The sequence below is a fragment of the Oncorhynchus clarkii genome, chromosome 21, assembly GCF_045791955.1.
Source record: "Oncorhynchus clarkii lewisi isolate Uvic-CL-2024 chromosome 21, UVic_Ocla_1.0, whole genome shotgun sequence".
NCBI lineage: Eukaryota > Metazoa > Chordata > Actinopteri > Salmoniformes > Salmonidae > Oncorhynchus > Oncorhynchus clarkii.
In genome coordinates this window covers 46,729,117-46,754,084 of record NC_092167.1, presented here as the reverse complement: position 1 = coordinate 46,754,084, position 24,968 = coordinate 46,729,117, and the positions used below count along the sequence as shown (strand labels likewise).

The following is a 24,968-nucleotide window of genomic DNA, read 5'->3' as shown; positions in this document are numbered from 1 at the left end:
TGTGGTGCAACAACAGTATGTAGACCTCAACAACAGCATGTAGACCTCTACCATGAGCATTTGTCTGTGAGAGCTAATGATGTTTTATGTGTGTCCTTCTCTCTACTCTAGCCCCACTGCAAAGAACGTTGTCTCCCATTGTTCCTTATGGAGAAACATTCCTATACAACAACCCAGAGAACATACTGGTAAGGTGAAAAACTGAAGTTGGATATGAAACCAAATAGGTGCGCTACTATTAAGCACTTAGACCTACAGTTGTATAGATTACATTCAATGTAAGAACATTATTTACAGCCAGGCAATGATAACACGATCTCCAGAGAGATTTGGTCACGGGGAGGCTGATCAGAGCCTGGTAGGCCCCACTTGCGGCCCCACCCCACCTGTCATATCCTTCATTCCTTTGATATGTGTTTATTGTTACCCCTTTCACAGAGTACATATTCTCAGAATCTTGACATGTTCACTGTTTTGAGATTATGTGGAAGTAGCTAAGAAGCTAATAGAGAAACTCACTATCCAGTTCTATTTTCTATATGTCTGCCCACACACATCCACTTCCCCCTGTCTCTTCTTTCACTGCAAATTGAGAGTAAACTTGAGCAAATTGAGTGTAAACTTGAGGCTCAATCAGCCTCTGAGGTTAATAGTAATGTCACCTGCTAGCCTAGCCGCTAAGCTAACCTAGTCGCTATGCTATCAGTCTAACAAAACAACTGTTTTGAAAGTGCCCTTGTGTGACTTTATGACTAATCTGTGTTATTCTGTCTCAGGACCAGGGTACTAAAGAACTGTTCAAGAAAGAAATCAAAGAGAATGTCAAGCAGAAGAAGCCGAGGTGAGATGAGGGCCACTCCGATACACAGTAGTTGCCCCTATAACAGTAAAGACTACCTTTGCTTAGGCCACAAATAGTCTAACAGTATTTCAAAAGAGGAAGGCGTTTATCTACTGAAATTGGTATGGTTGTTAAACCCTCTACAGTATTGCAAAAACCAAAATTGTAATTACATTTTTACAAACGCGAAAGTATTACACAAATGTAACACAAGTAACATTTGTAAAAAGCTTTACACAAATATTGTTGATTGATAAATATTGATTGATTTGATATATATATATATATATATATATACACTGCTCAAAAAAATAAAGGGAACACTTAAACAACACAATGTAACTCCAAGTCAATCACACTTCTGTGAAATCAAACTGTCCACTTAGGAAGAAACACTGATTGACAATATATTTCACATGCTGTTGTGCAAAATGGATTAGACAACAGGTGGAAATTATAGGCAATTAGCAAGACACCCCCAATAAAGGAGTGGTTCTGCAGGTGGCAACCACAGACCACTTCTCAGTTCCTATGCTTCCTGGCTGATGTTTTGGTCACTTTTGAATGCTGGCGGTGCTTTCACTCTAGTGGTAGCATGAGGTGGAGTCTACAACCCACAAAAGTGGCTCAGGTAGTGCAGCTCATCCAGGATGGCACATCAATGCGAGCTGTGGCAAGAAGGTTTGCTGTGTCTGTCAGCATAGTGTCCAGAGCATGGAGGCGCTACCAGGAGACAGGCCAGTACATCAGGAGATGTGGAGGAGGCCGTAGAAGGGCAACAACCCAGCAGCAGGACCGCTACCTCCGCCTTTGTGCAAGGATGAGCAGGAGGAGCACTGCCAGAGCCCTGCAAAAGGACCTCCAGCAGGCCACAAATGTGCATGTGTCTGCTCAAACGGTCAGAAACAGACTCCATGAGGGTGGTATGAGGGCCCGACGTCCACAGGTGGGGGTTGTGCTTACAGCCCAACACCGTGCAGGACGTTTGGCATTTGCCAGAGAACACCAAGATTGGCAAATTCGCCACTGGCGCCCTGTGCTCTTCACAGATGAAAGCAGGTTCACACTGAGCACATGTGACAGACGTGACAGAGTCTGGAGATGCCGTGGAGAACGTTCTGCTGCCTGCAACATCCTCCAGCATGGCCGGTTTGGCGGTGGGTCAGTCATGGTGTGCGGTGGCATTTCGTTTGGGGGCCGCACAGCCCTCCATGTGCTCGCCAGAGGTAGCCTGACTGCCATTAGGTACCGAGATGAGATCCTCAGACCCCTTGTGAGACCATATGCTGGTGTGGTTGGCCCTGGGTTCCTCCTAATGCAAGACAATGCTTGACCTCATGTGTGTGTCAGCAGTTCCTGCAAGAGGAAGGCATTGATGCTATGGACTGGCCCGCCCGTTCCCCAGACCTGAATCCAATTGAGCACTTCTGGGACATCATGTCTCGCTCCATCCACCAACGCCACATTGCACCACAGACTGTCTAGGAGTTGGCGGATGCTTTAGTCCAGGTCTGGGAGGAGATCCCTCAGGAGACCCTCCGCCACCTCATCAGGAGCATGCCCAGGCGTTGTAGGGAGGTCATACAGCCACGTGGAGGCCACACACACTACTGAGCCTCATTTTGACTTGTTTTAAGGACATTACATCAAAGTTGGATCCGCATGTAGTGTGGTTTTCCACTTAAATTTTGAGTGTGACTCCAAATCCAGACCTCCATGGGTTGATATATTTGATTTACATTAATACTTTTTTGTGTGATTTTGTTGTCAGCACATTCAACTATGTACAGAAAAAAGTATTTAATAAGAATATTTCATTCATTCAGATCTAGGATGTGTTATTTTGAGCAGTGTATATATATATATATATATATACAGTGCCTTGCGAAAGTATTCGGCCCCCTTGAACTTTGCAACCTTTTGACACATTTCAGGCTTCAAACATAAAGATATAAAACTGTATTTTTTTGTGAAGAATCAACAACAAGTGGGACACAATCATGAAGTGGAACGACATTTATTGGATATTTCAAACTTTTTTAACAAATATAAAACTGAAAAATTGGGCGTGCAAAATTATTCAGCCCCCAGCGCCACCTTTTGCTGCGATTACAGCTGTAAGTCGCTTGGGGTATGTCTCTATCAGTTTTGCACATCGAGAGACTGAATTTTTTTCCCATTCCTCCTTGCTAAACAGCTCGAGCTCAGTGAGGTTGGATGGAGAGCATTTGTGAACAGCAGTTTTCAGTTCTTTCCACAGATTCTCGATTGGATTCAGGTCTGGACTTGGCCATTCTAACACTTGGATATGTTTATTTTTGAACCATTCCATTGTAGATTTTGCTTTATGTTTTGGATCATTGTCTTGTTGGAAGACAAATCTCCGTCCCAGTCTCAGGTCTTTTGCAGACTCCATCAGGTTTTCTTCCAGAATGGTCCTGTATTTGGCTCCATCCATCTTCCCATCAATTTTAACCATCTTCCCTGTCCCTGCTGAAGAAAAGCAGGCCCAAACCATGATGCTGCCACCACCATGTTTGACAGTGGGGATGGTGTGTTCAGCTGTGTTGCTTTTACGCCAAACAGAACGTTTTGCATTGTTGCCAAAAAGTTCAATTTTGGTTTCATCTGACCAGAGCACCTTCTTCCACATGTTTGGTGTGTCTCCCAGGTGGCTTGTGGCAAACTTTAAACAACACTTTTTATGGATATCTTTAAGAAATGGCTTTCTTCTTGCCACTCTTTCATAAAGGCCAGATTTGTGCAATATACGACTGATTGTTGTCCTATGGACAGAGTCTCCCACCTCAGCTGTAGATCTCTGCAGTTCATCCAGAGTGATCATGGGCCTCTTGGCTGCATCTCTGATCAGTCTTCCTATGGACAGAGTCTCCCACCTCAGCTGTAGATCTCTGCAGTTCATCCAGAGTGATCATGGGCCTCTTGGCTGCATCTCTGATCAGTCTTCTCCTTGTATGAGCTGAAAGTTTAGAGGGAGGTCTTGGTAGATTTGCAGTGATCTGATACTCCTTCCATTTCAATATTATCGCTTGCACAGTGCTCCTTGGGATGTTTAAAGCTTGGTAAATCTTTTTGTATCCAAATCCGGCTTTAAACTTCTTCACAACAGTATCTCGGACCTGCCTGGTGTGTTCCTTGTTCTTCATGATGCTCTCTGCGCTTTTAACGGACCTCTGAGACTATCACAGTGCAGGTGCATTTATACGGAGACTTGATTACACACATGTGGATTGTATTTATCATCATTAGTCATTTAGGTCAACATTGGATCATTCAGAGATCCTCACTGAACTTCTGGAGAGAGTTTGCTGCACTGAAAGTAAAGGGGCTGAATAATTTTGCACGGCCAATTTTTCAGTTTTTGATTTGTTAAAAAAGTTTGAAATATCCAATAAATGTCGTTCCACTTCATGATTGTGTCCCACTTGTTGTTGATTCTTCTCAAAAAAATACAGTTTTATATCTTCATGTTTGAAGCCTGAAATGTGGCAAAAGGTCGCAAAGTTCAAGGGGGCCGAATACTTTCGCAAGGCACTGTATGTTTGAGGAATTTTAATTATGAGATTTCTGTTGTTTTGAATTTGGCGCCCTGCACTTTCACTGGCTGTTGTCATATCGATCCCGTAGATTTTTTTAATGGAAAATCTTGCGTACAGAGGCCCATTATCAGCAACCATCACTCCTATGTTCCAATGGCACGTTGTGTTAGCTAATCCAAGTTCATCATTTTAAAATGATGTTAGCGCAGCTGAAAACTGTTTTTTGATTAAAGAAGCAATAAATCTGGCCTTCTTTAGACTAGACAAGTTGAGTATCTGGAGCATCATCATTTGTGGGTTCAATTACAGGCTCAAAATGTCCAGACTGATGACTGATATATATGTATTGTTTGATTGATATATTAAATTCAACTCAACGTCACCCTATCCCACAGAAAGAAGCATGGTAAGATCAAGGAGTCCAGGAACAAGACACAGGTCCCTCCACCTACTTCAACGGTCCACAACCTCTATGAAGATGACTACTCTATAGTGGAGGAGTGCACCACCAGTTGGGAACTATCCAATCATGCTTGGCCTAACGCTGCTACGGCGACCCCGGAGCCCCTCCTCTCCGGCTCCCTGCCCGGCCCCGCCCTCTCCCAGGTCGTTCCCATGACAATGGTGGTGTGTGACCTCTACTCGGAGCCCTTTGACACGCTGGGTGGTCTAGTGAAGAATACGTTACCCGTGTTACCCGCGGACCACGCGGATAATATCTCCCCCTACGCCTGCTTCTACGGGGCCCTTAAGACCAAACTCAAGATGGGGTGGCTGGACAAGCTCTCACCGCAAGGGTAAGACCACAGGATGAAATAGAACATCACATAGTAGTATTCTATTATACTATTCTATTATGGTATGCATTAGTTGAAGCTCAGTGTTACATTGAAATTGACCTACCATCATATATGAGCCAGTATCACACTAATGTCGGTGAAAATTCACAAATCAAATTGATTGGAGGTACACAACACACTCCTTGCCTATCGTCATGTGCCGTCCGGCTGTTACAGAGAACGACATACCGGATTTTTAACAGGGTCGTTAGCAATTGAGTTTTCTGCGTTTACCTAGCTCAAATTCTACATGTCGGATTAAAAACTAAACTATAGTGTCCATTTCAGTAACCTTTTGGATTTAAAACATTTTGGATTCAAATCAAATTGTATTTGTCACATGCGCACAACATGTGTAGACCTTACCGTGAAATGCTTACTTACAAGCCCTTCACCAGCAATGCAGTTCAAGAAATTGAGTTAAGAAAATATTTACGAAATGAACTAAAAGTGGAGAAAAAAAAGAAAAAAAAAGTGACTAAGTTTGTAGGTGCAACCGTTTTTAAGAAATTAATCGCTCTCACATGCACATTTCCGTCTCAATAATGTGCTACCTTTTTGTAGCATTTCTGACATCTTTTCAGCTGAATCTCAGAGCTCTAACTGGGTCAACTCGGTTGCTCGGCATCAACACAGCTGCCACATCCTGCCAGTTGTAAGAAGTGGCTGAGAACAAATCTAGGCTACTGTTGCTAGCTAGCTGTATGTCGGTATTCAAGCTGAGGATAATACATTCAAAAATATTTTTTGATTAGCTAGCTAATGTTATCTAGCTAATATTTCTTGTCCAAAGTCCAGCAGCTAGCCTCTGTAGCTAGCTAGCTAGCTAGCTAACACCAGTCAGCTGAAAGCTATCTAATTAGCTACCGAAAACAGGCAAAGAAAGGTAGCAAGCTATATATATTTTTTTTTATGGAAGGTTTGTTACATAAATAACTTCAGCCACCAGCTAGTTAGAGCCAGATGAAAACAGCTGACAACAACGGCTCGACACAGAAGCTAGATAACGATAGCTAGCTCACGTCCAAATGCCAGTCCTACATTTTCCCACAAAACATACCCAGCTAGCTACATCAGTTCAAAACCAACACCAGTGGTTCAGCACTAGGTGTGGGGGGAGGGGCTAATGCCCCTAATGGGGGTATGTATATAAATGTGTAGGATTTACAAGCTGTATAAGGAACATGTAGGATGTGGCCCTAGTGTACGAGGGGGATCTTTTTGTTGTGTCTATATGGCTGAGGTACACTTCAAAGGTCATTAACTTTGTAGTATTTGGCCAATATACCACGGCTAAGGGCTGTGTCCAGGCACTCCGTGTTGCGTCGTGCTTAAGAACAGCCCTTAGCCGTTGTATATTGGCCATATGCCACACCCCCTCGTGCCTTATTGGTTAAATGTAAGAATATCACAATGAATTGAATTTTTCACCTTCTGAAAACGACAGAAAATTACTTTTGACTATCCATGGTAAATTCTAGCATACTTTGATAGTTAGTTCAAAACTGATTTGAGCTATTAGCCACCAGACCAGTGTTTAAACCAGCAACCCTTGCAGTTATACAAGCACACCACCTGTGCCATTAATGCCCAGACCTTTTGGCAGAGGTCAAAGGTTACACTAACACTGCCTGAGGCAGACTTGGTTTTCGTTTTTACATCTTTCGGTTTTGTACACCAGCTTCAAAAAGCTGAAAGTACAATATTTTTTATTATTTATAATATATTTCAGAGCGCTTTAGATGTATAAATAAATCTCTACACTATACGTGCTTGTTTTGTCACATAAACTGAAATTATTATTAACTATTAGAATTTTAGCAACCAGGAAATGGAGTTAGCGATTTTCTGCATAGTGTACCTTTTTTAAAATACCCAGGCGTTGTAAGATCTGGTATGCGTCTGCAATGTAGTCGTGCAGGAACTCGACCAAGGACTACCCAGAATCCTTAAGTGGGTTAACAGAGCTTCTTGTTTCTGTTCTCTTCTGTTTAGGTGTGAGAAACCAAACCTTATTTTAGTTTTCACAACCTCAGAGCAAGCCAGCGGTTTCTTTACTATATATTTATATTTCTCTGCTTGTTTATGCTTTCATAGTTCCTCTAGCAACAAAAAAAAATCTGTCACTTCCCTTTTTTTGTTTGGTGCCCTTCTTCTGAAACCACACGATTAGCATAGAGTTGTCAACCTGCCTTAGTTTGAGATGTTGAATATTCATTTATTTTAACAGCATAACCCACACCCTATTTTACAGTACCATATGGCAGGCTTGTGTATGATACTATTCTACTGTACAGAATGAACTTGATTTAACTTGTCTTGTGGTTGGGTGGAGATGCTGTTCTGTGGTAGTTCATAGCAACACTTTTCATTTTAAAAATGTGTTTTGTTTACATTCATACTACTTTCAGCTCTTCAACTTTCCTTCTTTCACTTTCAGAAAGTGTGTCTTTCAGAGAAGATGGGTGAAGTTTGATGGAGAGAATCTCTCTTATTACAACAATGATAAGGTCAGTCACACACACGCACGCTCGCACACGCACGCACGCACGCACGCACACACACACACACACACACACACACACACACCAAGTGCTTTCACCTCTAACTTTTTGCACGCTACCACTACCACACTAACAGGCATGTCTTCTAATCAACCACACACGTTCATAACTTCCTCCTACACACACACCTCCACACATCACATCTTCAATTATCTGAAAGAAAGGTATTCTGTACCACTACGATAGTAGGTACAGTACCTACAATGAGGTCCAAATGTATTTGGACAGTAATACATGTTTTGTTTGTTTTGGCGCTGTGGTGTAAAATGGGGGGAGAAACTATGTTCAAAAAGTGCTTCATTTCTAAACAGTTCACCTGATAAGGATGAAAATACCCTCAAATAAATCTGACAGTCTGGACTAACATCATAGTAAAATGTATAATTTCACACCCAACATGCTGAAGGAAAACAAAGAAAGACAAGTCACTGTCCAAAGACAAATACAGCCCATCCACCCCTCTAATACATCCACCCCTCTAATACATCCACCCACACATCCACCCCTCTAATACATCCACCCCTCTAATCCATCCACCCCTCAGATCCATCCACCCCTCTGATCCATCCACCCACACATCCACCCCTCTAATCCATCCACCCCTCTGATCCATCCACCCCTCTAATACATCCACCCACACATCCACCCCTCTAATACATCCACCCACACATCCACCCCTCTAATACATCCACCCACACATCCACCCCTCTAATACATCCACCCACACATCCACCCCTCTAATACATCCACCCACACATCCACCCCTCTAATACATCCACCCACACATCCACCCCTCTAATACATCCACCCACACATCCACCCCTCTAATACATCCACCCACACATCCACCCCTCTAATACATCCACCCACACATCCACCCCTCTAATACATCCACCCACACATCCACCCCTCTAATACATCCACCCACACATCCACCCTCTAATACATCCACCCCTCTAATACATCCACCCCTTTAATACATCCACCCCTCTAATCCATCCACCCCTTTAATACATCCACCCACACATCCACCCCTCTAATACATCCACCCACACATCCACCCCTCTAATACATCCACCCACACATCCACCCCTCTAATCCATCCACCCCTCTAATACATCCACCCACACATCCACCCCTCTAATCCATCCACCCCTCTGATCCATCCACCCCTCTGATCCATCCACCCCTCTCATCCATCCACCCCTCTAATACATCCACCCACACATCCACCCCTCTAATACATCCACCCACACATCCACCCTCTAATACATCCACCCCTCTAATACATCCACCCCTTTAATACATCCACCCCTCTAATCCATCCACCCCTTTAATACATCCACCCACACATCCACCCCTCTAATACATCCACCCACACATCCACCCCTCTAATACATCCACCCACACATCCACCCCTCTAATCCATCCACCCCTCTAATACATCCACCCACACATCCACCCCTCTAATCCATCCACCCCTCTGATCCACCCAATCCTCTGATCCATCCACCCACACATCCACCCCTCTAATCCATCCAACCCTCTGATCCATCCACCCCTCTGATCCATCCACCCCTCTGATCCTTCCAATCCTCTGATCCATCCACCCTCTGATCCACAAAACCCTCTGATCCATCCACCCTCTGATCCATCCACCCTCTGATCCATCCACCCTCTGATCCACCCACCCTCTGATCCATCCACCCCTCTAATCCATCCACCCTCTAATCCATCCACCCTCTGATCCATCCACCCCTATAATCCATCCAACCCTGTGATCCATCCACCCCTCTAATCCATCCACCCCTCTGATCCATCCACCCTCTGATCCATCCACCCCTCTAATCCATCCAACCCTCTGATCCATCCACCCAACCATTGCATTAGGAAAGTGCACAGTGCATTCTGAAAGTACTCAGACCCCTTGACTTTTTCCACATTTTGTTACTTCACAGCCTTATTCTAAAATGGATTTAAAAAAAGAAGGTATTAAGAAGAAAACACAGAAATACCTTATTTACAAAAGTATTCAGACCCTTTGCAATGAGACTCGAAATTGAGCTCAGGTGCATCCTGTTTCCATCCTGTTTCTACAACTTGATTGGAGTCCACCTGTGGTAAATTCAATTGATTGGACATGATTTGAAAAGACACACCTGTCTATAAAAGGTTTCAGCGCAAAAACCAAGCCATGAGGTCGAAGGAATTGTCTGTAGAGCTCCAAGACAGGATTGTGTCAGGGCACAGATCTCTGGAAGAGTACCAAAAAGTGTCTGCAGCATTGAAAGTCCCCAAGGACACAGTGGTCTCCATCATTCTTAAATGGAGGAAGTTTGGAACCACCAAGACTCTTCCTAGAGCTGGCCGCCCGGCCAAACTGAGCAATCGGGAAGAAGGACCTTGGTCAGGGAGGTGACCAAGAACCCGATGGTCACTCTGACAGAGCTCCAGAGTTCCTCTGTGGAGATGGGAGAACCTTCCAGAAGGACAACCATCTCTGCAGCATTCCACCAATCATGCCTTTACCGTAGAGTGGCCGGACGGAAGCCACTCCTCAGTAAAAGGCACATGACAGCCTGCTTGGAGTTTGCCAAATGTCACCTAAAGACTCCCAGACCATGAGAAACACAATTATCTGGTCTGATGAAACCAAGAAGGTTCACCTTCCAACAGGACAACGACCCTAAGCGCACAGCCAAGACAACGCAGGTGTGGCTTCGGGACAAGTCTGTGAATGTCCTTGATTGGCCCAGCCAGAACCCGGACTTGAACCGATCAAACGTATTTGGAGAGACCCGGAAATCGCTGTGCAGTGACTAGGGTTGCAATGATTCAAAAACTTTCCAGTAAATTTCTGGACATTTTCCATGGGAAGTTAAGCCTGGGAATTTGGGGAATTTTGCTTCAATTATTCAAAAAAGTTGGCTTATAACAGTGAACCTTTTTTTGTGGGATACACATAAGTTAATTCTAGGTCTTGTGGCATTTTTTGGTTAAACTATCCCCAATTCAATGGAATTGCAACCCTCTGCAAGCACAGTGCATTCTTCCATCACATTTCTGGTAAGTTTAGATTACAATACTGGGAGGGGTGAAGATATTTTATATGACATGCATTTTATTTTGTTAACTAGTAATAGTAGCCTACAGCAAAGTGTGTTTAAATCATTTCTAACTTTCTGCTAGTTAGTTTTTGCTACCATGTGGGTTTTAGCTGGCTTGAGCCTACACACTGAGGAGTGTTAATTCACCTGTTTCAATACATGTCTTGGAGCTCTACGGACATGTTTGTATACATGTTTCAAGTTAAAACATTTATTTTACAAAGGAGTTTTTTGAAATCTAAATATTAATTTGTACTTGGAATTGTATTTAAATTTTTTTGTACAATTAAAAAAAAAAATCTTTACAGGAAAATGCCACCTGATGTGTGGAGACATTTCACTGCAGCTAATGTAGAAGGAAAAGCTGTGTACATTTGCAAATACTGTGCCAAATCATATGTAAAGAATGCAACAAAGATGCAGAATCATCTGGCCAAGTGCATAAAGTTCCCTCAGTGCTCACATTAATAAATCCTCTTAAGTCTACCCCTTCCTTTTTCGAACATTCTGTTAAAAATCGCGCAACTTTTCAGCGTCCTGCTACTCATGCCAGGAATATAGTATATGCATATGATTAGTATGTGTGGATAGAAAACACTCTGAAGTTTCTAAAACTGGTTAAATCACGGCTGTGACTATAACAGATTGTGTGTTTCATTGAAAAACGCAAGAAAAACTGCTCTCTGAAAGCTAAAAATAATTTCCATAAGTCACTTCCACGAGTTGTTAAAAGAGGACAAAATTTAATATCGACCTGCATGCAATTCATACAAATTCCACACGATGTCGCCATTGTCGTCATTTTCAATTGAATTAATTGTTGGAAAATCCATCTATCTGGCATCCGTTTCTTCCAGTCTTCACCCGGATGTTGTTAATGTAGACATGGGCAGCCATTGATTTGCAAACGAGGAGCTATTGAATATACATCGCCCTGTAATCATTTTGATAGATTATAAACGTTTACTAATACCTAAAGTTGGATTACAAAAGGATTTCGAAGTGTTTTGTGAAAGTTTATCGTCGACTTTTTTAATTTAAAAAAATTACGCAGCGTTTAAAAACGATGTTTTTTTCTGAATGACACAGCTTCCATACAAAGCTATTTTGGGTATATATGGACCGATTTAAACGAAAAAAAGACCCAATAGTGATGTTTATGGGGCATATAGGAGTGCCAAGAAAGAAGCTCGTCAAAGGTAATGAATGTTTTATATTTTATTTCTGCGTTTTGTGCTGCGTCGGATAAGCAGAGTCTTTGTTTACGTCGCATTCAGGCATTTTCAGGTGGTGCATGCTATCAGATAATACCTTCTCATGCTTTCGCCGAAAAGCATTTTAAAAATCTGACTTGCTGGCTAGGTTCACAACGAGTGTAGCTTTAATTCAATACCCTGCTTGTGAATTTTGATCAAGGTTTGAGTTGTAACGAGTACATTTAGCATTTAGCGTAGCGCATTTGCATTTCCAGGTGTCTACTTGAGACATCTGCGTCTCAAGTATAGTCAAGATTACGCAACCTCTGACAAAAGTCTCTCTACTTCTATTCAAGGTGAAAATGATGAATCAGACACCTTATCGATAGCAACATCTCATGGTGCTTCTGGAATCAGAAGTGTATTTGACTCGATGGAGGAATATAGTCAGAGTAATGCTGATGATTGTCTTGCTCGAGCTGTGTATGCAACTGGTTCACCTCTGATGCTCACAGGCAATGTGTTTTGGAAGAGATTTTGGCATGTTCTTCACACAGCATACACCCCTCCAACCAGACATGCTTTATCTACTCATTTGCTGGATGCAGAGTTCAACAGAATTCAAGTGAAGGTCAAGCAAATCATAGAGAAAGCAGACTATGATGGGTTGTCGAATGTTCGTGGGCAAGGAATAATTAACTACATCATCTCCACTCCTCAGCCAGTATTCTACAAGAGAACAGACACAAGAGACAACTGACACACCGGTCTCTACATTGCAGATGAGCTGAAGGGAGTCATCAATGACCTTGAACCGCAGAAGGTATTTGCGCTGGTGACAGACAATGCTGCGAACATGAAGGCTGCTTGGTCTAAAGTGGAGAAGTCCTACACTCACATCACACACATTGGCTGTGCTGCTCATGCATTGAATCTGCTCCTCAAGGACATCATGGCACTGAAAACAATGGATACACTCTACACGAGAGCCAAGGAAATGGTTAGGTATGTGAAGGGTCATCAAGTTATAGCAGCAATCTACCTCACCAAGCAAAGTGAGATAAATGAGATCACCACATTGAAGCTGTTGGGGGGGGGTTGTCATCATGTTTGACAGTCTCCTGGAGCGGAAGGAATCTCTCCAAGAAATGTCAAAAGTCTGCCGATATGTCCAGCCCCATGAAGAGGATCCTCCTGGATGATGTATTTTGGGAGAGAGTGGTAAGCAGCCTGAAACCCCTGAAACCTATAGCAGTAGCCATTGCTCGGATTGAGGGAGCCAATGCCCTCCTGTCTAATGTTTAGATTCTGCTTGCAGATGTAAGAGAATAAATCTGTACTGCCCTGTCCACATCACTGTTTCTCCAAGCAGAGGAAACTGCAGTTCTGAAATACATCAAAAAGCATGAAAACTTCTGCCTGAAGCCCATACATGCCACAGCGTACATGTTGGACTCCAAGAATGCTGGCAAGAGCAGCCTGTCTGGTGCAGAAATCAACAAGGCCCATGGTGTTATCACTATCGTGTCTCGCCACCTTGGCCTGGATGAGGGCAAGGTTCTTGGCAGTCTGGCGAAGTACACTTCCAAGCAAGGGCTTTGGGATGGAGATGCAATATGGCAGTCGTGCCAACATATCTCATCAGCCACCTGGTGGAAGGGACTTTGTGGATCTGAGGCTCTTTCCCCTGTTGCCTCCATCATCCTCCAAATCCCACCGACATCAGCTGCTTCAGAGCGCAACTGGTCCTTGTTTGGGAACACACACACCAAAGCACGCAACAGGCTGACCAATACAAGGGTTGAAAAATTGGTGTCCATCCGGGCACATTTGAGGCTTTTTGAGCCTGACAACGAGCCATCCTCAACAAGGTTGGAAAGTGACAGTGAAGATGAGGCCTCAGAGTCTGACGTTCAAGAGGTGGACATTGAGGAGGTCCAGGGAGAAGACATGGAAGCCTGAGAGGAAGACAACCAAAGCTTTAGTTTCTGGACTATCATTTTACAGATGTATGTTGAAAACATTTTTGGGAGATGCGATGGATCATTGGAGATCATTCAATATTCCCTTTCTTTTGTTGTTCAGTGAAATCATCCCATGTGAAGAGTCAACTCATTTAATTAAAGTTTAATTCGTAACATATTTTTTATTATTTTTTGTATTGGAAGGATTTTATCACTTGCAATTGTCTACTTATGATAAGATAAAATGTTTATGTGTCTGTCTCCATATGATATGGTAAATATATCCAATGCAAAAAAACATCTATATTTTTAATTGTATTCATATTCATTTGCATATATTCCCATTAATTCCCATATATTCCCGTTAATTCCCATATATTCCCGTTAATTCCCAAGGATAGTTTTCACCTAAGAAAATTCCCCAAAATGTGCAACATTAGGTACAAAACCTATAGAGGGCTAGCAGTGATGCTCCACAGCCAACCAGACAGAGCTTGAGAGAGAAACTCCCCAAATACAGGTGTGCCAAGCTTGTAGCGTCATACCCAAGAAGACTCGAGGCTGTAATCGCTGCCAAAGGTGCTTCAACAAAGTATTGAGTAAAGGGTCTGAATACTTATGTGAATGTGGTATTTCCTTTATTATTTTTTATACATTTGGAAATATTTCTAAAAACCTGTTTTTGCTTTGTCATTATGGGGTACTGTGATGTCATTATGGGGTTTTGTGATGTCATTATGGTGTATTGTGATGTCATTATGGGGTATTATGGGGTGTGTAGATTGATGAGGGAAAAAACAATTTAATACATTTTAGAATAATGCTGCAACTTAAAAGTCAAGGGGTCTGAATACATTCTGAATGCACTGTATATACTAAAGTATGTGGACACCCCTTCAAATGAATGGATTTGGCTATTTTAGCCACACCCATTGCTGACATGTGTACAAAATCGAGCACACAGCCATGCAATCTCCATAGACAAACATTTACATTTGAATGGCCTTACTGAAGAGCTCAGTGACTTTCAACGTAGCACCGTCATAGGATGCCACCTCTTCAACAAGTCAGTTCATCAAATTTCTGCCCTGCTAGAGCTGCCCCGGTCAACTCTAAGTGCTGTTATTGTGAGGTAGAAACATTTAGGAGCAACAATGGCTCAGACACGAAGTGGTAGGCCACACAAGTTCACAGAACGGGACCGCCGAGTGCTGAAGCGCGTAGTGTGCAAAAAATGCCTAACACTCACTGCCGAGTTCCAAACTGCCTCTTGGAAGCAACGTCAGCACAATAACTGTTCGTCTGGAGCTTCATGAAATCGGTTTCGTTGGCCGAGCAGCTGTACACAAGCTTAAGATCACCATGCGCAATGCCAAGTATCGGCTGGAGTGGTGTAAATCTCGCCATCATTTTGGAGCAGTGGAAACTCATTCTCTGGAGTGATGAATCACGCTTCACCATCTGGCAGTTCGATAGACGAATCTGGGTTTGGCGGATGCCGACATCACTACCCCAATTCAAAGTGCCAACTGTAAAGTTTGGTGAACGAGGAATAATGGTCTGGGGCTGTTTTTAATGGTTCGGGCTAGGTCCCGAACCTAGGTCCCAGTGAAGGGACATTCTAGGAGACGGCCCTTTCCTGTTTCAGCATGACAATGCCCCCATGCACAAAGTGAGGTCTATACAGCACAGAGGCCTGACCTCAACCCATCGAACACCTTCCCAGAAGGAGAAAGCCTTCCCAGAAGAGTGGAGGCTGTTATAGCAGCAAAAAGGGACCAACTCCATACTATTGCCCATGATTTCGAAATGAGATGTTAGACAATGTCCATGTCCACATACTTTTGACCATGTAGTAGACACACATCCCAACCCATCCGGTCTATGCCGTTCCCCTTTTCTCTACTATCATTAACATGGCACTGTAAAGAATGGGAGCAAGGACAGAGTGACATTCTGTCACACTTAAATGGGTACCAGTGGCTCTTGGTGCCTGGCTGTACAGTGCAGCATATCGACGTTGGCACAGCATCTGCTGCTGAAGGGAAGAGGAGAGGACACTTTACTGCCTCCCTCGGCAGATCTCTCCCTCTCTCCCTCCCTCTCTCTCCCTCTCTCCCTCCCTCCCTCTCTCTCTCTCTCTCTCTCTCTCTCTCTCTCTCTCTCTCTCTCTCTCTCTCTCTCTCTCTCTCTCTCTCTCTCTCTCTCTCTCTCTCCCTTTCTCCCCCCCTCTGTCTCTCTCGCTTCGTCCCTCTTCTCTCCCTCAGCCTCTCTGCCTCTCTCTCTCTCTCTCTCTCTCTCTCTCTCTCTCTCTCTCTCTCTCTCTCTCTCGCTCTCTCTCTCTCGCTCTCTCTTTCTCTCTCTCTCTCTCTCTCCCTCCTCTTATCTTCATCTATCTGTCTGTTCTCCTCTTCCAGCATGAAATGTTAGGTTACGCTTAGTGCTGCCTTGTCTGGAGCAAGGGAGGTGAAGAAGAGCTAAACCTTTAGAGTGAGCAGGGAGGACAGACCAGAGACAGACATACAGATCAGAGACAGACAGACAGACAGACAGACAGACCAGAGAGATACAGACAGACAGACCAGAGAGAGACAGACAGACAGACAGACCAGTGACAGACAGACAGAGAGAGAGAGAGAGAGAGACGGACAGACAGACAGACCAGAGAGAGACAGACAGACAGACAGGCAGACCACAGTCAGAGACAGACAGACAGACAGACAGACAGACAGACAGACAGACAGACAGGCTGACTGAGACAGACAGAGACAGAGACAGAGACCTTCCATAACAAAGCCATCACCTACAGAGAGATGAACCTGGAGAAGAGTCCCCTAAGCAAGCTGGTCCTGGGTCTCTGTTCACAAACACAAACACACCCCACAGAGCCCAAAGACATCAGCACAATTAGAACCAACCAAATCATGAGAAAACAAAAAGATAATTACTTGACACATTGGAAAGAATTTACAAAAAAACAGAGCAAACTAGAATGCTATTTGGCCCTACACAGAGAGTCACAGCGGCAGAATACCTGACCACTGTGACTGACCCAAAATTAAGGAAATCTTTGACTATGTACAGACTCAGTGAGCATAGCCTTGCTATTGAGAAAGGCCGCCGTAGGCAGACATGGCTCTCAAGAGAAGACAGGCTATGTGCACACTGCCCACAAAATGAGGTGGAAACTGAGCTGCTAGAGAGACATATTTCCCTCAGATTACACAGATCCACAAAGAATTCGAAAACAAATCCAATTTTGATAAACTCCCATATCTACTGGGTGAAATTCCACAGTGTGCCATCACAGCAGCAAGATGTGTGACCTGTTGCCACAAGAAAAGGGCAACCAGTGAAGAACAAACACCATTGTAAAAACAACCCATATTTATGCTAATTTATTTTCCCTAGTATACCTTAACCATTTGTACATTGTTTAAACACTGTATATATATAATATGACATTTGTAATGTCTTTATTGTTTTGAAATTTCTGTATGTGTAATGTTTACTGTTAATTTTTATTGTTTATTTCACTTTATATATTCACTTTATATATTATCTACCTCACTTGCTTTGGCAATGTTAACACATGTTTCCCATGCCAATAAAGCCCCTGAATTGAATTGAATTGAATTGACAGAGACACAGACACAGACACAGACACACAGACACACAGACAGACACACAGACAGACAGACAGACAGACAGACAGACAGACAGACAGACACAGCGACAATGGAATTTAACCTTCACATTTTTGGGGTTTTGACATCAGATTGTTTATGCAGTTTTGTAGCTCTTGTTTTTACTGTCATCAGCTTTTGGACTGTTATGGAGACAGAACGTATTGACTCTGAGCTCGACTATTCACACGGTAGACGGAACCGAAGTTTAAGGCTAGTGTATAGATGAGTGAGGTTTCGATTCTCTTTCATTGTGGTGGTTTAACTGAACTTTTTGTCTTTTTACCTTGTTGGCTTTGCATCAGACTTTCAACAGACTTAACTTGTAGTGTAAAGAGAATGTGTTTCTGAATTTGTGTTTGTAACTTATTGATCTTGCCATAGACCCTCATCAGAGCAGGCAACTTATAACTGAGAGTGGGAGACTATCTCTCTGAATGTGTGTGTGTGTTTCTCTTTGTGTGTTTGACTGTGTGTGTGTGTGTTTCTCTGTGTGTGTTTCTGACAACGTGCTTTTCTGACTGTGTGTTTCTCTGTGTGTGTTTCTGACTCTGTGTGTGTGACTGTGTGTGTTACTGACTGTGTGTTTCTGTGTGTGTGTTTCTGACTGTGTGTTTCTGACTCTGTGTGTGTTTCTGACTCTCTGTGTGTTTCTGACTCTGTGTGTGTTTCTGACTCTGTGTGGTGTTTGTCGGCGCCCTCAGTGTGCATCTCCCTGGGCTAGGCCCGCACGTTTTCGACAGGCAGACAGGCAGACAGACAGGCAGACAGACAGGCAGACAGACAGGCAGACAGACAGGCAGACAGGCAGGCAGACAGCGTTGCAGCTTTGCCCAACATCACAATCAATAATGCAAACCTTGCCTGATGCCACTCGTTAATCACTTACTAATTACAGTTCTCCCTCTCTATTTTTCCATTGCGTTTGTCGGTTTATTTATTGGGACATGGGTCGCTCGCAGCAATGTAAGTCAGTACGAGGGAGGGGAGGGAGGGGAGGAGAGAGGAAGCAACTCAGTGTTTTGTCCTCAGTATCACAGTGGGTGTTGGTTGTAGGCGGGTGGGTGGTAAGGGAGGGGCGTGTCAATGCCACTCCGACATTGCTTGATCTAATATTTATGTATTTCTTAATTCATTATTTTACTATTTAGATTTGTGTGTATTGTTGTGAATTGTTTTAGATACTACTGTACTGTTGGAGCTAGGAACACAAGCGTTTCACTACTCCTGCCATAACATCTGCTAAATATGTGTACGTGGCCAATACAATTGTATTTGATTTGATTTAAAGGCGGTGTGGGGAGGGGGATAAGTAGTGTTTTTGCGACTTTTTAAAGTAGGAAATTGAATGTGATGTCACTGCCTCAGGAGCAGAGCAGGATCACAATCTGGGTGAAAGGTTCGCTTCAGTCTCTCTCTGCTCTGCTGTCTGTGATTGGTCGGGACTGATCCTACCTCACACCGCTACGTTGGGGGGGTCAGTGACCGGGTAACATGAAATTGGCACGAGGCATGTTGGCACTCCCTCAATGCCAACTTTTGTCCGAGGCTGAGGGGGAACGTTGAAGAGTTTGGGGTTAGGGACACTGTGGTGTTAGGGACACTGCGGTTAGGGACACTGTGGGGTTAGGCAACACTGTGGAGTTACGGACACTGTGGGGTTAGGGACACTGTGGGGTTAGGGACACTGTGGGGTTAGGGACACTGTGGTGTTAGGGACACTGTGGGGTTAGGGACACTGTGGGGCTAGGGACACTGTGGGGTTAGGGACACTGTTGTGTTAGGGACACTGCGGTTAGGGACACTGTGGGGTTAGGGACACTGGGGTTAGGGACACTGGGGTTAGGGACACTGTGGGGTTAGGGACACTGTGCGGTTAGGGACACTGGTGTTAGGGACATTGTGTTGTTAGGGACACTGTGGGGTTAGGGACACTGTGGTGTTAGGGACACTGTGGTGTTAGGGACACTGTGGTGTTATGGACACTGCGGTTAGGGACACTGTGCGGTTAGGGACACTGTGGTGTTAGGGACACTGTGGTGTTAGGGACACTGTGCGGTTAGGGACACTGTGGTGTTAGGGACACTGTGTTGTTAGGGACACTGTGGGGTTAGGGACACTGTGGGGTTAGGGACACTGTGGGGTTAGGCACACTGTGGTGTTAGGGACACTGCGGTGTTAGGGACACTGTGCGGTTAGGGACACTGTGCGGTTAGGGACACTGTGGGGTTAGGGACACTGTGGGGTTAGGGACACTGTGCGGTTAGGGACACTGTGGGGTTAGGGACACTGTGGGGTTAGGGACACTGTGGTGTTAGGGACACTGCGGTTAGGGACACTGTGCGGTTAGGGACACTGGTGTTAGGGACACTGTGATGTTAGGGACACTGTGCGGTTAGGGACACTGCGGTTAGGGACACTGTGGGGTTAGGGACACTGTGGTGTTAGGGACACTGCGGTTAGGGACACTGTGGGGTTAGGGACACTGCAGTTAGGGACACTGTGGTGTTAGGGACACTGTGGGGTTATTTCTGTAATTATTGCATCTGACTTTTCCTAAATATTCAGGATTCCCACACGTTTCTGGTTGCAGGGAAGAAAGAAGAAGGAAAAACACCCTTGGAGTCTCCCAATGCATTATGGGAAACTTTTATCAACTTTACACAACTTTTCCTACTTTCACTCCTTCCATCTCTCTCATCCCCCTCTGTCATCATCACCCCCTACCTATTTCTAAGGCTCTCCAATGTTCCCAGACTAAAGTAATCACCACCCTATGGTCTCCAGGCTGTGTGATATCATCAGTGGCGTGGGAGAGTTGAGAGAGTGGCGTTCTCAACTTCTCACTCCGTCCCCCCCGAGGGTTTCCCTAGACGACGATAAGTGTCAATCACCTCCTTTCGTCAGATTTCGTCAACCTCTGACTCTCAGACATATAGGAGCCTCCAGGGGCCGAACGGGGCCCTCAACAGAACCCTTGGGGGGCGATCTTATGTCACATGTGAACCTGTCTGTCAGTTTTTGAAAGCGCTAGCCCCAAAGCTAGGATTGTGTGTGTGTGTGTGTGTGTGTGTGTGTGTGTGTGTGTGTGTGTGTGTGTGTGTGTGTGTGTGTGTGTGTTGAGGCAAAGGGGATGAGTGATCCGTCTGGCTGTCTGTGTGTTACTGCAAAGCCCCTTAATGCAAAAATCTCTCTCTCTCTTCCTAACACCTCACTGCTCTTTATCTGAGCGTTTGTTTTTTAACTGTTTTTAGAATATATAAATGTACATGGTATACAGTCTATTTATTAATACATATATAAATGTACATTGTATACAGTCTATTTATTAATACGTATATCAATGTATGTGGTATACAGCCTATTTATGAAGTAGTGTTACTCCCTCTTTTTCCCAAAAATTATTTACACCTTACATTTGTTTGTTTATTTTATATAATTAACAGAATCACATTTAAGACCTAAAAGTGAAGTCATGGCTAATGAAGTTCCAGCATCTAATTTTCTAATTGTTGTCAAGAGAAATTTCCACACAGTTCCATCGTATCACCAGTTGGTGTCACTATTACTCCACTGATATGTTCCAGGGTGTTGGTTGGTTGGTCTGAAGCACCAGATTGACAATGAGTGTTTGCTGTAGGAGCTTTTCTGTCCAGCCACATGCACACTCTGTCATTGAAGGCTTTCAGGTCCGTAGTAGAGGTGTGTTAATTGCTTTCCTGAAGCATGTGACAAATTCTGACACACACACACACACACTATGATTCACGCACACACACACGCCTTAACATAAATACATATGCACATGACAACAGTCACTCCCGTTATCCAAACAATACACGGCTTGAAAAGTGTAGAAGGGTAAGAACAAGAACAAGTGAGAGAACAACACAGGAAAGAGAAGAACAAGTGAGAGAACAACACAGGAAAGAGAAGAGAAGGATGAGTGAGAGAACAACACAGGAAAGAGAAGAGAAGGATGAGTGAGATAACAACACAGGAAAGGAAAGAGAAGGATGAGTGAGATAACAACACAGGAAAGAGAAGAGAAGGATGAGTGAGATAACAACACAGGAAAGAAAAGAGAAGGATGAGTGAGATAACAACACAGGAAAGAGAAGAGAAGGATGAGTGAGATAACAACACAGGAAAGAGAAGAGAAGGATGAGTGAGAGAACAACACAGGAAAGAGAAGAGAAGGATGAGTGAGATAACAACACAGGAAAGGAAAGAGAAGGATGAGTGAGATAACAACACAGGAAAGAGAAGAGAAGGATGAGTGAGATAACAACACAGGAAAGAGAAGAGAAGGATGAGTGAGATAACAACACAGGAAAGAGAAGAGAAGGATGAGTGAGATAACAACACAGGAAAGAGAAGAGAAGGATGAGTGAGATAACAACACAGGAAAGAGAAGAGAAGGATGAGTGAGATAACAACACAGGAAAGAGAAGAGAAGGATGAGTGAGATAACAACACAGGAAAGAGAAGAGAAGGATGAGTGAGATAACAACACAGGAAAAAGAGAAGGATGAGTGAGATAACAACACAGGAAAGAGAAGAGAAGGATGAGTGAGATAACAACACAGGAAAGGAAAGAGAAGGATGAGTGAGAGAACAACACAGGAAAGAGAAGAGAAGGATGAGTGAGAGAACAACACAGGAAAGAGAAGAGAAGGATGAGTGAGATAACAACATGGGAAAGGAAAGAGAAGGATGAGTGGAGCAGATAGCGGAGGAAGATCGAAGCGAGGGAGCGAGAGACAGAGGAGTGCAGGAGAGATGGAGCGAGTTGTATATATAAGGTGTGTCCGTTATCTTGACTGAGAGAGAGGAAGGCCTTGTTTCTTCCAAGGCATTCCTCTGGGCCTAGCTGTCAAAACACACTGTATCTGCTCACTGTTTGACCACAACTTCTGTTGATCTCTGAATCAACAGCCCCTTCCTCACTCCGTCACTCCATCATAGTATTTACAGATGACGCTGAACGTCTTCTTCCACATGACCCAAAAACCGTCATTATAACAATGAATTTCATCTATATCACATTACACCTAATGCCGCTTAGTGCTGATAATTGAGTCGTTCGTTCCCACTTGCGTTTATATTCCCATCTCCCCATACTCCATCTAAATGGAGACGGAGAGAGCGAGAGAGAGAGAGAGAGAGAATCGGAGCAAAAGTGAGAGACACAGAGAGGAGGGGAGAACCAGAGAGAAGTAGAGGTAAAGAGAGCTTTATTAAAAGTTCAAAGTTCACAGCCCTATGGTGACTCAGTGCTACTATACTAAAGGAGAGGTGCTCCGTGTCAGTAATTAGGCTGTTAAAATCCCACCTTCATTTTTGTTCTGCGACCAATCTTCTGGTAGGGCTGCAGGTACACTACACAGACAAAAGTATGTGGACACCCCTTCAAATGAGTGGATTTGACTATTTCAGCCACACCCGCAGCTGACAGGAGTATAAAATTGTGCACTCAGCCATGCAATCTCCTTAGACAAACATTGGCAGTAGAATGGTCCGTATGGAAGAGCTCAGTGACTTTCAACGTGGCACCGTCACATGATGCCGCCTTCCCAACAATTCAGTTTGTCAAGTTTCTGCCCTGCTAGAGCTAGCCTGATCAGCTGTCAGTGCTGTTATTGTGACGTGGAAATGTCTAGGAGCAACAACGGCTCAATCGTGAAGTGGTAGGCCACAAAAGCTCACTGAACGGGACTGCATCTTGGCCATGTTCTGTTATAATCTCCACCCGGCACAGCCAGAAGAGGACTGGCCACTCCACATAGCCTGGTTCCTCTCAAGGTTTCTTCCTAGGTTTTGGCCTTTCTATGGAGTTTTTCCTAGCCACCGTGCTTCTACATCTGCATTGCTTGCTGTTTGGGGTTTTAGGCTGGGTTTCTGTACAGCACTTTGAGATATCAGCTGATGTAAGAAGGGCTATATAAATACATTTGATTTGATTTTGATTTGCTCGCTCTTTCTCTCTGTCTCTCTTTCTCTCTCTCAAATGTGTCTACCTCACTCTCTCCAGAAAGGAGGAGTCCCTGGCTAATTCTTTATTGGGCTGTATGTGATAGGATCCAGAAATAGGGTTGTATGTCAGGTCACTAACTAAATTAAAAAAATGTCCTGAGGGAGTGAATGAGGTTTCTGGTCACCCCTCCTACTCATTCTATCCCTTCTCCCCACACATAAACGCATGCATGCCCCCACCCACCCCCCCTCCCTGCACACACACACTACAATACAATACAGTTTCAGATCAGATAATCAGATTCAGGTCAACTCTATTGGGGGGGGGGGGGGTGAGAGAGATACACACAGAGAGAGTGAGAGTGAGAGTGTGAGAGAGTGAGAGAGACAGAGAGAGAGTGAGAGTGTGAGAGCGTGTGAGAGAGAGAGAGAGAGAGAGAGAGAGAGAGACAGAGAGAGAGTGAGAGAGAGAGAGAGAGAGAGAGACAGAGAGAGAGTGAGAGTGAGAGTGTGAGAGAGTGAGAGTGTGAGAGCGTGTGTGAGAGAGAGAGAGAGACAGAGAGAGAGTGAGAGAGAGACAGAGAGAGAGACAGAGAGAGACAGAGAGAGAGTGAGAGTGAGAGTGTGAGAGAGTGAGAGAGACAGAGAGAGAGTGAGTGTGAGAGCGTGTGAGAGAGAGAGAGAGAGAGAGAGAGAGAGAGAGAGAGAGTGAGAGAGTGAGAGAGACACAGAGAGAGTGAGAGTGTGAGAGCGTGTGAGAGAGAGAGAGACAGAGAGAGAGAGAGAGAGAGAGAGAGAGAGAGAGAGAGAGAGAGAGAGAGAGAGATAGAGACAGAGAGAGAGAGTGTGAGTGAGAGTGTGAGAGAGTGAGAGAGACAGAGAGAGAGAGAGAGTGAGAGCGTGTGAGAGAGAGCGAGAGAGAGACAGAGAGATAGACAGAGAGAGAGTGAGAGTGAGAGTGTGAGAGAGTGAGAGAGACAGAGAGAGAGTGAGAGTGTGAGAGCGTGTGAGAGAGAGAGAGAGAGAGAGAGTGTGAGAGAGTGAGAGAGACAGAGAGAGAGTGAGAGTGTGAGAGCGTGTGAGAGAGAGAGAGACAGAGAGAGAGACAGAGAGAGAGAGAGAGAGAGAGAGAGAGAGAGAGAGAGAGAGAGAGAGAGAGAGAGAGAGAGAGTGTGAGTGAGAGTGTGAGAGAGTGAGAGAGACAGAGAGAGAGTGAGAGCGTGTGAGAGAGAGAG

The 24,968-nt window shown here is 44.3% G+C and overlaps 1 protein-coding gene across 1 annotated transcript in view; it reads left to right on the top strand.

Moving 5' to 3' along the window:
* Positions 1-24,968, top strand: part of LOC139379099 (ArfGAP with RhoGAP domain, ankyrin repeat and PH domain 2) — a 224,414-nt gene that overhangs the window by 20,384 nt on the left and 179,062 nt on the right. Inside the window, exons 4-7 of the mRNA XM_071121911.1 lie at positions 112-188; positions 777-841; positions 4,797-5,198; positions 7,681-7,750. Of these exons, the coding sequence (XP_070978012.1) occupies positions 112-188; positions 777-841; positions 4,797-5,198; positions 7,681-7,750 (614 nt within the window). The remainder of the gene's footprint in view (positions 1-111; positions 189-776; positions 842-4,796; positions 5,199-7,680; positions 7,751-24,968) is intronic.